This window comes from Lygodium microphyllum, chromosome 2 (assembly GCF_053477565.2).
Source record: "Lygodium microphyllum isolate KBCC chromosome 2, Lygodium_microphyllum_v1.1.10, whole genome shotgun sequence".
NCBI lineage: Eukaryota > Viridiplantae > Streptophyta > Polypodiopsida > Schizaeales > Lygodiaceae > Lygodium > Lygodium microphyllum.
In genome coordinates, this window is record NC_141136.1 from 156,611,993 (window position 1) to 156,624,809 (window position 12,817).

Here is a 12,817-nt window from a genome sequence, read left to right on the forward strand (position 1 = left end):
TTTTGTGAAAACCACCCTTCTGGCATGAGTGATGAGGAGATACCATGCGTGACAGACTTGTGGTGAAATGGCTAGTTTAGCCTAAATGCACCACAAGCACAAGTTCCCCATGTGGTTTTCACAGTGTAGCCCATCAAATTGGACTGTATCTACCATTTCTTAAAGGATTGACAATTGTACTTCCTTTTTGGCCACTCGTGTGTGAGACCTTTCACTTGTTTATTAGGGTAAAGGGGCCAATGATAGAACCATTAAGCTAATGCATGACACTCTCACCAACTGATGCAATATCAGTTCTCGTTGATTATTTGCTCTAGATCTCTTCATGACATTAAGGGGAAACATAAAAATTAACATTTGCATGCACGATGGACATTAGTGATCAAATGACCCAGATCTCTTTGTGACATTAGGGGAAGCAACAAAATAAATACGTGCGTGTGCGATGGACATTAGTGATCTCTAGCAAATCGAAAATGAAATCGCATAAAATAAATGTGGCTTTCCACATATATATACTAACGGTCTCCTAAAAATTTGCAGGGAGGGTCCAATGATGTGACAAGTGTTTGCCTACAATTACACACAATGAATCTATCCATATTATTAAGCCCCACTAGTGTCAAGAATGGGTATTCATCATTGGCACTTGTTTCGTAATTGGCCTTTTTACCCTACACTCATGGTTCGACAAAAATATGTATAGGTAAATACCTTTTAGACCAGAAAACCATGTGCAGCCCCAAAAAACAGACCCAGCTGGCCTGGAATGGTTTCTGAAAGCAGCGGGGAGTCTTTTAAACCGGGCCATAATTCTCGTATAAAACAGGCGAAAATTAGATAAGACTTGAGTTCTGCTCTGCACAACGATTTAAAGCTCACAGGTGTTAAGCTACGAAAAGAAACCTTGGAGAGGAAGGAAAAGAACAGTTGAGCCAGACACAGCGAGCGAGAGAGAGAGAGAGAGAGAGAGAGAGAGAGAGAGAGCATCCACGCATGGATCCAGGAAAGATCGCGCAGCTCAAGGCTTTCATCCAACTCTGCGAAAGCAATCCTTCTGTTCTTCAGGATCCTTCTCTTCGCTTCTTCCGGAACTACCTCGAGAAGTAAGAAACACACATACACACACTCACACACAGTCACTCAAATACTCACATTCTCAGGCACTTGATCAGTCGTACGGAGGTTTTCAAACTTCGAGGAAAGAGGGCAATTCATTTGTTAGTTTCATTGCTGTTGTAGGCTTGATGCAAAAGTACCACCAGCTGCTTACTCCAAATCGGAGTCTTCCAAGGTACGTCACTAACTTAGATTCATCTAAGGCTATCGCTTAGGAAGGAGAGAGAGAGAGAGAGAGAGAGAGAGAGAGAGAGAGAGAGAGAGAGAGAGAGAGAGAGAGAGAGAGAGAGAGAGAGAGAGCTCTTCTTCACGTGTAGAGGCACTTCAGAAGTCAAATAAGTAAGCTCAATTCCAAGAATTAAGAACGGTGATAGTCCCATTCAAAGAAGGGTGTCATATTTAAAACTTGACCTGGGACCCGGATTATTTTTCAAGGAGTATGAAGATTGAACGGGATTGGGCAATAACTTGGCATTTCCTTTCATGAACTTATGTATCACTTGGATGTGGTCGATTATCGAAAGACAATTTCCTAGGAATGGAAAATGAGAGGACCATGTTTGTAACTAACTACTACTTTTGTATAATGGTAGGTACGAGAAATGTGTCAGGAGTTAGACACGAGATCAAATTGACCATTTGCCATGAAAAGGAAATGAGAGAGGGGTCCTTGTTAGTTATTAGACTTAACATGAGAATATCATACAACAAGACGTTTTATTATGAGAATAGATTGTACTCTTAGGTTTTTTAGTAACTAGCCCTTTGTGTATATCTAGTGATCGATAGAAAATGAACCTTTGTGATCAAAAGGAGTGCATGTCATTCTTTGGGCCAATTAGTATCTGATTACCTTGAAATTTGTCACATTGTTGGGTAAAATTGAGCTAAATCGGGAAGTTTAGAATTCTCCCAGGCCAAGTGCATGAAATGTCATGTATGTGGGGCCAAAAGGCAAATGTTCAAGGTCACTTACCAAGTTTTGAATGTTAATTTATAGCCCTATGAGAGAAGCCCTTTTTAGGTCATAGGTATTAAATCTTAGATGAAAGGAAATTTGGGTGATTAGTAAACCTTATAGATTCTCTATGGTAGGATATTAAGCATTGAATGAATCCTGTAAACAAATCAGTGGGTGTATAGAATGCCTAAAGGCGGAGCTGTCCAACAGCCAATGGCTCTTGTTGGAGCGGGCTGAGAGGTGTCGGAGTGTAACTTTCACTAGACAAGGATCTTGAGTATTGCAACCGCGAGTTGGAGCTGAGAGAAGTGGGTAGGCAGCAAAAACGCTGCCTGAAGATGAGTGTCAGAGCAGTGTGTCCTCTAGGAGCTGTCCAACAGCAAGCAACTGATTAGGCCTGAAAGTGCAGCTGTCCACATGGCTTGAAAACAGGGCAGCAGCTGGGAACAGGCTGTCAGGAGCTGCAGGCAGCAGCATTCAAGTCGGCTGTCCAACAGGCTGTAGAGGGTGCCAGCAGGCTGATGGAGGCTGGAATCAGCAAAACACAGCTGCTAGAGGGTTGAGGAGCGGTGTAGATGCAGTCATGAGGCAGTTGGGCAGCAAAATACAGCAGCAGCAACCTCCAGATGGGTAGGCGACAGTTGGGAATGATGATGCCAGGGGTTGAGGAGTGGCAGCAGTAGGTGATGGAGATGGCAGCCACGACTGTTTTACTGTGTTTAGTTATAAGGGTGCATTTGTCTTGAGGCTGCGAATTTTGAATTTAATGCTCTCTGGACACTTCATTTATGTAAGTCGTGACTCTTAAGTTGTGCATATGTGAGGTGCATATGCGAGATTCAGTTATACGTGTATCACGGTGATAGACAATTCTAGCCTTGGATCTGAGGTTGGAGAGCTTAGTTGTGAGTAGGGAGATAGTTGCTGAAGCTTCAGGACAGCAATGCAACTTGATCTGGAGCAGATTCTGGGGCTGTAAACAACTAGAAACCCTAAAAATGAGGTCATTGACAGTTGTTTGTGCAGAGATTAGGGTTTCAGACAACAGCAAAACCCTAAAAACCAGTAGCTGATGTGATTTTCTCTTTCTAAAACAGGAGGGGATTGCTGTTACAGCACCTTCTTGGCATGAGATTGAAGGTTTCTCTCTTCTATGCTGTCCTTCTCCCTCATCTCAGCAAATCTGAAGATATTCGGCACTGTTTTGCTGAATTCAGACTTAATTACTGCTGTAATTAGGGTTTATCAGCTGTCCCGAGAAGTGTGAATCTCAGCCATTCTCAGTTACCCTAATTTACAACAGTAGAAATTAGGGTTTCTCAGCCACCTCAAAATGCATGTTGATTAAACAAAAGCCTAAAGATCAAAGCACCTGCTGGAATTGAAGCAATTACAACAAAACTGATATAGATTGTACATCCACATTGAATGCATGCAAGTGTTGTCAATTCAATTTATGCTCGAATTGTATTAGAATCAAGGGGCAAACTGGTTCTTGAATTGATGCTTTGCTTTAGCATTTGGCTTAGATAGTAATTAAGTTGTGCACGTGTGAGGCACATGTGATGTGTAAGTCAATTAAGTCACAATGACAGGCCTAGGACCCTTAGATATTAGTGGTGGGTGTCAAAGACAAAAGTTGTAATAAGTTATATTGGTCAGATACTAGGTGGTGCTTGGAGTAAGTTATGGCCTAGGGCATTTAATTGGCCAATAAGTGTCAATGGTGACACTAGGAGAACTAGGCATTACTCAATTAATTACCGCTTGTCCAAGGGCTAATTAATGCTGAAGATCACTTGGGAGTCGAAATGGCCTAGCCAATTTAATTATAGACGGGCACATGTAAATTTTGGCAAGAACAAGGTTAAATGAATTTTTAGAACCATTATCTAATTAGAAGTTGCCACTTAGCAAAATGTGTCCATCCAAGTGAGGGAAAGGCTGTTGGAGGTTGGCTGAGCCTCATCTCAGCGTTGTGGAGGTTGGGAGAGGAAGAGAGAGAGTTGCGATTGTAATTTTCCAGCCCTTGCTGATCAGTCTAGCTATCGGAGACTATCAAAGTGTTGCTGCTACCTGATAAGGTCATTGGAGACAAAGCGACAACCTTGTAGGCTTTCTATAGGCAAGCATCCACAATTTTGGGGTCCACAAGGGTAGGTGGCTACATGTGGGGTTCGTGTTGATTGTGGACTGTAGTCGTTCAACCATTTTTTGCAGGGCAGTAGTAAATTTGAGCACTTTCTCATGATGGAAGTTTCTCTCCTCTAAAAGAAATCCCTTAGCAGATGTTAGCCATTTTTAGACCCTAGCGAAGAGCAATTGTGTTATTTTGTTGTAAACCATAATTTAGCAGCCACCTCAGGTCCCATGCTAGGAAATTGTCGGCTTTGTACTTGAAATCAACAGCTAGAATTTTAGGAATTGTCAGAGATCTCAAGAAGCCAACCATCCCAATTGAATTTGGGGCTAGATTTGCCTAGCCTAGGGTCAATTGGAGGCCAATTCCTTGTTAGATCAAGGAGCAAATTAGATTGAAGCCTTAGGTGACCTACATAAGGAATGCATTAGGGATAAGCGATTTGTCAAAACCACCTAGGGCAGACTTCTTTAGAAAATAAAGACACCTTGAAACTAATCACCATCATTAAGAAACAACATCAAGATTTGCTTAAATTGACCAAATCGCTCAAGAACACTCGACACTATCGCCAATGTAGTTAATTTGAAGAAGAACGAATGATTTTGTTATCGTTATTGAGGATAGTTTGTTCTCATATTATGAGTGCATACATACATATGTTGTTTACACATGTGCATGTTTTAGTAAAATCTCCCCTCTTCTTAGTTAAACCATATAGGATAATTCAAAAAATAATAGATCAAACTTAAATATTAAAAACAATACTTCCTTCAAAATTACGAATCATCTATAATTAAATAAATATGTACTAGAGCTAGTAGGATTTTGAGGACAATAAGTGTTATATCCTTAGACATCTGGATTGACTTGGTGCGAATGCACTAAGGGTACTCTGGGTTTAGGGCAGCCGAGTCCCTATTTATGGGACTTAAGGTTCTACAGTGCTAGTGGTTGTGTGATTATCACTCTTGGACTCTTGTCCTGCTAACTAATGCATTCGTACGTTGGCATGCAATGGTATGGGATATGAGTCCTTGAGACTTGGTCGTGACTCGGAGTGTTGCTAGCTCCCAAGCTTGAGGGTGAGCGTGTTTGGCTCTATGGTTGAGTGGTTAGTTTGATGTCCAATCCCTTTCATATTCATGGATATACCTTGTGTTGTATCTTTGTGAAGAAATGCTCTAAATGCAAAAAAGCATGAAACCAATTGTATGACAAAGCATAGACTGATAAACTCAAAATTCAGTTAGGGTTAGGATTAGTGTAACTCAGAGACAGTGAACACAATGAATAATAAAGTAAATGAAATAATAAATATATACAGTATTCATGCAGCAGATACACTATGCATTGAACACTGAACCTTGAACTCTCGTATCTCTGGAATCAAGGTAGAGGTTATGAGCTGTAGTGTTGTACTTCAAACAGATCCCGAATTGCAGCAAAGGCAGCTTCCAAGTGTCGAACACCAACAAATGTAGCCAAGGAAGGATAGTTCTAGTGGAGATAGTGGTGTAGGAGAGAGAAAGACTAAAAACGTAGGTACCTGAGGAGAGAGAAAAATTGGGCGTCAACTGTTAGATACAAACATAGCACACAGAGGTGAGAGAATGTCAGAGCAGTAGTGAGAAACTGCAAACGTAGCATTCAGAGAAGAGAAGATCCTAGGGACAATTGCCAAGCTGATGGCGACAGCACACAACTGTAGGTGACAACTCTTGGGACCTAGTAACAACAGCAAACGTGCGAAGGCGGTTGGAATCAAGTGCTAGATGGTGGCAGGTCGCTAGTGGAACTCTAAGCGCAATGTGCTTTGCAAATAGGGTGTGGACAGTAGAGTTATGGCTCTTGAAATGTGCAAAAATGAGATTAAGGGAGAGTGGTAGGTTGCATATATTTATAGTAAGCTTAGGGCACCAAAATTAGGGTTTTGCATGTGGGACATAGTAACTCTCTAGAATCGTGTTTTCTTTTAAAATAAAAGGTTTTCTTCATTAATTAAGCATGTTTTGGGGGGGTTTAAGTCAGGCTAATGCATTTTTAGCTCAACACCATGTGAAGAAATGCTCTAATTGCAAAAACATAAAACTACGACAAAGCACAGATTGATAAACTCAGAACACAATTAGGGTTAAGGTTAGGGTAACTCAAAGACAATGAACACAATGAATAATAAAGTAAATGAAATAATAGATATACAATGCTCATGCAACAAACGCACTCTACAACTCATAACCTCTGGTGTGTAATCCCAGAGATAGAGAGTTTGAGGTTCTGTGAAAAAATGTTCAAAACGCAAAAAAAGCATGAAATTAATCGTATGACAAAGCACAGATTTATAAAGTAAGACCACAGTTAGGTTTAGGGTTAGGGTAACTCAAAGACAATGAACACAATGAATAATAAAGTGAATGAAATAATGAATATATAGTGCTTATGCAACAAACACACTATGTAGTGAATATTGAATCTCGAACTCTTGTATCTCTGGAACCAAGGCAGAGGTTATGAGCTATAGAGTGTCTTGTACTTTGAACGGATCTCGAATTGCAGCAAAGCCAGCCTTCAAGTGTCGAATACCAGTAAATGCAACTAAGGAAGGTTAGATGCGATGCAGACAACAATGTAGGAGAGAGACTAAAAACGCAGATACGTGAGGAGAGAGAAAAGCTGAGTGACAGTTGTTAGGTGCAAATGTGATAGACAAAGGTGAGAGAATGTCAAGGTGGTAGCTAGAAACTGCAAATGTAGCATTCAGAGGAGAGAGATCTTGGCGACAGCTGCTAGCTAATGGTGACAACAACCAATTGTAGGTGTTAGGACCCAACTACAAGCGATAGCTCTTGGGACCCGATGTCAGCAGCAAATGTGCGAAGAAGGCTAGAATTAGACGCTAGATGGTAGCAGGTGGTTGTTGGAAGCTCTGACCGTAATATCCACGAATAGGGTGTGGGTAGCAGAATTATGGCTCGTGAAAACTGCAAAAACGAGATTAAGGGAGGTTGGTGGGTTGCATGCCGATTTATGGAAAGTTTGGGACACCCAAATTAGGGTTTTGCATGTGGGACACAATAACTCTCGAGGATCGCGTTTGTTTTTAAAGTAAGAGGTTTTCTTCATTAATTAAGCTTGTTTTGAGATTGTTTATTTTTTGATTTTTTTTTGGGTGTTTTTTTTGTGAGCTTTTGGCGTGGCTTAGTATTAAGTGAAGGTTTCAAAGCAGTGCTCGTCCTATTGAGTCATTGTGCTCCGAAGTACGGAAAAAATAAGGATGGATTGCTTGACTACTTGTATACAACAAGCAAAACAATCCCACACACGACCAGGATAAGTGCCTAGGGATTCCTAAGTGTATGTATATGCCGATCATATGGAGAATATGTGGAGAGAAAGGCATGGCGGGGAAGCAAGCAAGACAAGCAAAGCTAGCATCCAAGCATAGGGAAAGAGTGCCTTCGGAGATTGCAATATGCAATGCCACGATTATGGTGAATTTAGAGTTGATTACTCCAAGGGCGACCAAAAAGGAATAAATGCGCATAGATACATGTTTACATGGACAAAATGTCGATGCATGGGGTAATGCAAAGAGGCATGCAAGTATTCATAACCTACGTCAACGACTGGCACTAGATACTACCAAGTACTTGTGTGGCATAACTTGTAGCAACTTTTGCCTTTGACATCATGTGCTTTGCTCGGGTCTCGAGCATAAATTTACTCTAACCCTAGTTACACCTTACATGTGCAACATTTACTTAACCATGTGATTAAAAATTAATCTATATGTTAAGTGAGGTTTCAAAAATACGTGTTCTCATGACAATCCTCCCTCTTAAAAATCGTTGCAATTTTCCTTGATTGCATTGCGAGATGCATCAAAAGCAAAATAGTGGATTGGAATTTTCACAAGGTATCATAGTTAACACAACATTGTGCATTGTTGCTCAACCATTCCATATGCCCAACACATGCTGAAAATTACTAGCCAATCATAACATAACATAAGATTCACAAAGAATCTAAAAAACATTGCTAGATTACCATTTGACATGTCTATTTCTTAAACCAAACCATAGCATAGCATAACCAAGCATAAACCATGGCTCAAACATCAATGGCATCATAATATATGCTGTTGTCTATGGAACCAGCTGTAAACCATTGAAAATTGAGCATAAAAATTGATCGTAGATTGATTATTTGCTGATCTGAGAACTTATCACAAACTGCTGCAAATGTGACCTCCCAAACTGATCACAAACTCATTGCAGAAATTGACCAGCAATCAATGCAAAAATTGATTCCAAAAGTGACCATCAACGGTTCTCAAACCGATCACAAACTGAGCTGAAATTGATGAGAATGTTTGTCTCAAAATTGAGGCGAAATTCATGCCAAATTGATCATAAGCTGATGCAAAAGTATAGTTCCAGTGCCTGGGTATTCATATCTCATAGTGACTAGTACACTTAGTAGTGACCTCATGGTAAACATACTGTTAGCACAGTACCCTAGATGCATGCTGAACAGATTAAAGATCCACTACATATGAGAGCTGTCCATAACTAGAGGAGTGGAAATACTACCTCCCCCTTGAGCATTAGGCAATACTTTGGACCCCTACTTTGCTGAATCCAACGGAGCTTGAATTAAAGTCGGCTCTAGCTGAAAGGCATCTAGTTAAAGTTACAACGACTGAGGATGGTGTGCTAAGTTATCCTTTTCCATCCATTTGGCATCCATGGGTGAATAATTTTGAAATTTTACCAAGTAGCTCTTGGAAACTTTGTCTTTTACCTTTCTTTCCTTATGTGCCAAAATCTGCTCGGGTACCAAAATCTCATTCAGCTCCTCCATCTCAAGCTGAATTTCAATAGATTGATCCTCTGGCACATCACCATGAAAAGGCGTGAACAATTTGATATGAAAGGCATTGTGTATCTGCTAATGTGGAGGTAATTTCAGCCGATATGCCACGTCGTTGATCTTCTTCTACACTTGGAAGGGCCCATAGTATCTCATGCTTCACTTCCAATACAATCTTCTCTTTCTTTCATCTTTTTTAGCCTTGTCTTTTGAAAACATAGTAATACATAATCGCCCTCTGCAAACTGCAAAGCACGTTTGTGGTGATTAGTTGTCCTCTTTTACTTTTCTTGCGATCTCAGAGTGCATACTTTATCTTTGTATAGACTGCATCCAAGTTTTCTATATAACAATCAGCCTCAAATATCTCATTCTTAGTTTGTAGAATAGGTGGTATCTTCTTGCCAACCTCAACCACCTCAAATGGAGCTTTGCTCGTGGAACTATGCACTGTGTTGTTGTAAGTGATCTCAACTAAGGACAAATATTGCTCCCATTGTATCTTGTGGTCTAAAACATAGCACCTCAAAAGATCTAACACTGTGGAATTTGCTTCCTTAGGTTGACCATTTGTCTACATATGGAAGGATGATGAGAATTTGAGCGTGGTACCTATGTTCTCAAACAACTCCTTTTAAAATAAACGATCATTTGAGAGTCTCGATCACTAATGATCGACTTTGGCATACCATGATACTTAAGGATGTGCTGCAAAGACAATCGTGCTATATGATCAGCCTTTATTTTCTTTGTCACTAGAATAAAATGGGCTTGTTTGCTAAACCTACAAATGATAGTCCATATCCCATCATTTCTTGTAGTAGGTGTCCTAGGAAGCCAAAAAATAAAGTCCATTGCAATGCTCTACCAAGGCCTATCCTAAATAGCCAAGGGCTGCAACAAACCTAGCATCTTTTGTTAAGAAGAGTGCTAGGGTTTGCACTGAGGACACACAGAGTGTACGACTACGACAGAAACACAAAGACACAGACACAGACACAGAGAGCAAAACTCAAACCCGAAATGCAAAACTCAAAACTCAAACCCTAAACGCAAAACTCAAAACTCAAACACAAAAACTCAAACACAAACAGAAGAAGGGAGAGAGAGAACACAATTCTGAAGTGAATGAATGCTCTAAATGAATGTAAGAGTGTACAGTGCGTTCAAGGGCAGAGCAATGTCGGAGTGTGACGTCCACCGAAGACGGATCCCAAGTCTGTGACCACGAGTCGGAGTGTAGGAGTGCTGAATAGTGAATGGCAGCAGGCTGATCACCAAAACGCAGCAGTCTGGAGGCTAGAAACTGGTAAACGCAGCAGTGTACCACCGATCGGGGGCTGGAAACTGTGCACAGTCTGCTGTAAACAGCAGGGTGAAACTGTGTTTGAGAGTGTCAGGGCCTGCAATGCTGACAATGCAGGCTGGCTGACCTTGGAGATGGTGGACAGCAGGCTGAACAACAGTCTGGGACAGTTTGGAGCAGTCGCCAGCAGCTGAGAGCTATCGCCTACAGCAATGGATAGGCTGAAGATGATGTGGCTGCAGTCAATGATGGCTGGATAGCAGATGGAGGCGGGCTGCAGGCTGGAAACTGGGCGCCAACAGCAGCAGAGGGTGTGTGGGCTGGTGTAACTTGCAAAACAAGGATAATTGCTGAATGGGGGTAGCCTGTCTATTTATAGATGTGACAGGGTGTCCCAAAAATTAGCGTTTCCACTAAACTTTCTCGAACCGTTCTCCGTTTTAGGGTTTCCACTGAACTCTCTCGAACCGCTCCCCGTTTTAGGGTTTTACTTTAAAAGAGCATTTTTAGTGTGTTTTGGGCCTGTTTAAGAGGCTAATCAGCAAGTAATGCATATTTTAGCTCAATATCTTTTGCCTATCATGTTTTATCTTTTGACATATGATGCATGTTCTAACAACTTTTCCACATCAGGCCTCAAAGTTGGCCAATAAAAGAAATGCTCCATTGCCTTGACCGTGGCATTAATACCTTTGTGTCCTACATACGGAGGAGCATGAATTTCAGTGATAACTCTGGGCCTTAATTGCTTTGTGACACACAATTATCCATGCATCATTTGAAATCCATCTCTTAGTACAAAATGTTCATGTCTTTGGCCATTGCAAAGCTGATCATAAACATTAGCAAAGTCCGAATTAGCAATATATTGCTCTTTCATGACATCCAACTTAGTGTGATAAACCATGTTGATGGTTGAAATTTGTGGCTTATATGATAGTGCATTAGTCACAACATTCTTTTTACCATCAATATGTACAATTTGAAAGTGAAACATAGAGAGAAAACTTGCCAATCTCATATGCTTCTTTGATCACTTTGTCTACGTCAAAAAGTATCTTAAAGTTTGATGGTTTGTTTGCACTGTAAAATCAGCCCCCAACAAATAATGTTTCCACGTAGACATTGCATGAATTACAGCCAAGGGCTTTTTCTCATAGACTTGCAAATTCCTTTTTGCAACGTGGAGAATTCAGCTCTCATAAGCCACAAGTTAGCCATCCTACATAAGAATAGCCCCAATACTATTACCACATGCATCACACAGAACTACGAATGACTTCCTTAGATCGGGCAACACAAGTACAGGATTTGAAGTCATCTTTTCCTTGAACTTTTCAAATGCTGAAATTTCTGCTGTTGTCCATCTAAATGGCACATCCTTCTTTTGCAAACCATGCAATGGAGATGCAATTTCAACAAACCTATGTTCATACTTCCCATAGTAAGAACATAAACCCAAGAAGTTATGGATCTCATGTACATTTTTCAAAGGTGGCCATGATTATATTGCGTTAACCTTTGTAGGGTCCATGCGAATACCATTAGCCAATACAATATGCCCCAATAAGTGGATTTCATGCAAGAATTCACTTTTCTTGTCATTGATAACTAGTCTATGCTCACGCAATTCATTGAACACAATGTCCAACTGTCTTATATGCTCTGTCTCGTTCTTTGAATAGACAATCATGTCATCAAAGAAAGTGTCCACAAATCCTCTATGTGGCCTGAAGATGTGATTCATTATTCGATTAAAAGTGGTTGGAGTATTCGTAAGTTCAAAAGGCAAAACAAAAAACTTATACAATCTAAAAGATGACTTGAAAGCTGTCTTAGGCACATCTTTCTGTCAAATGGGTATCTGATGATACCCATGTTTCAAATATATACGGTTGAATATGGTTGCCTCTTGCAATCTATCCATAACATTATCGATCCGAGGAATCGGAAAGTGATTTTTTATTGTGATCTTGTTCAAAGCATGATAGTCAATGCACATATGCCATGAAAAATCCTTTTTCTATACCAAAAACATTGAAGAACAAAAGGGAGAGAGCTGGGCTGAATTAGCTCTTTTTGTAACAACTCATTCACCTGACTCATAATCTCCTCTTGTTGGGTTGCATTGACTCTGTATGGTGGCTTATTAGGTGGGCTACTTTCAAGGATAAGATCTATGCTATGATCTTTTAGCCTTTCAAGCAGTAGTTGGCCTAAAAGTGACTGAGAGAAGTAATTAGCATATATTTGTAGAAATGACATTCGATCCTTCTCTAACTTAGATATGTTCTCAACATTATCACTATCATTTTTATCCTTAGTAAAGACCAAGTATATTGAAAGATGATTTTTCATTACTTTAGAAATGGCAACTGTAGATACAACAGAGACAGATTCACCTTTCAACTTTACATCA

General features: G+C 40.3%; 1 protein-coding gene across 2 annotated transcripts in view; it reads left to right on the forward strand.

The window, feature by feature from the left end:
- The first annotated feature begins 734 nt into the window (after positions 1-734).
- HIP1 (HSP70-interacting protein 1) overlaps positions 735-12,817 on the forward strand; it is a 52,755-nt gene continuing 40,672 nt past the window's right edge. Inside the window, exons 1-2 of one of the 2 annotated variants that reach the window (XM_087700182.1) lie at positions 735-1,106; positions 1,243-1,294. In XM_087700182.1, coding sequence (XP_087556308.1) covers positions 997-1,106; positions 1,243-1,294 — 162 coding nt within the window. In that variant the 5' untranslated portion in view covers positions 735-996. The remainder of the gene's footprint in view (positions 1,107-1,242; positions 1,295-12,817) is intronic. The other variant, XM_087700190.1, reaches the window with a different exon arrangement.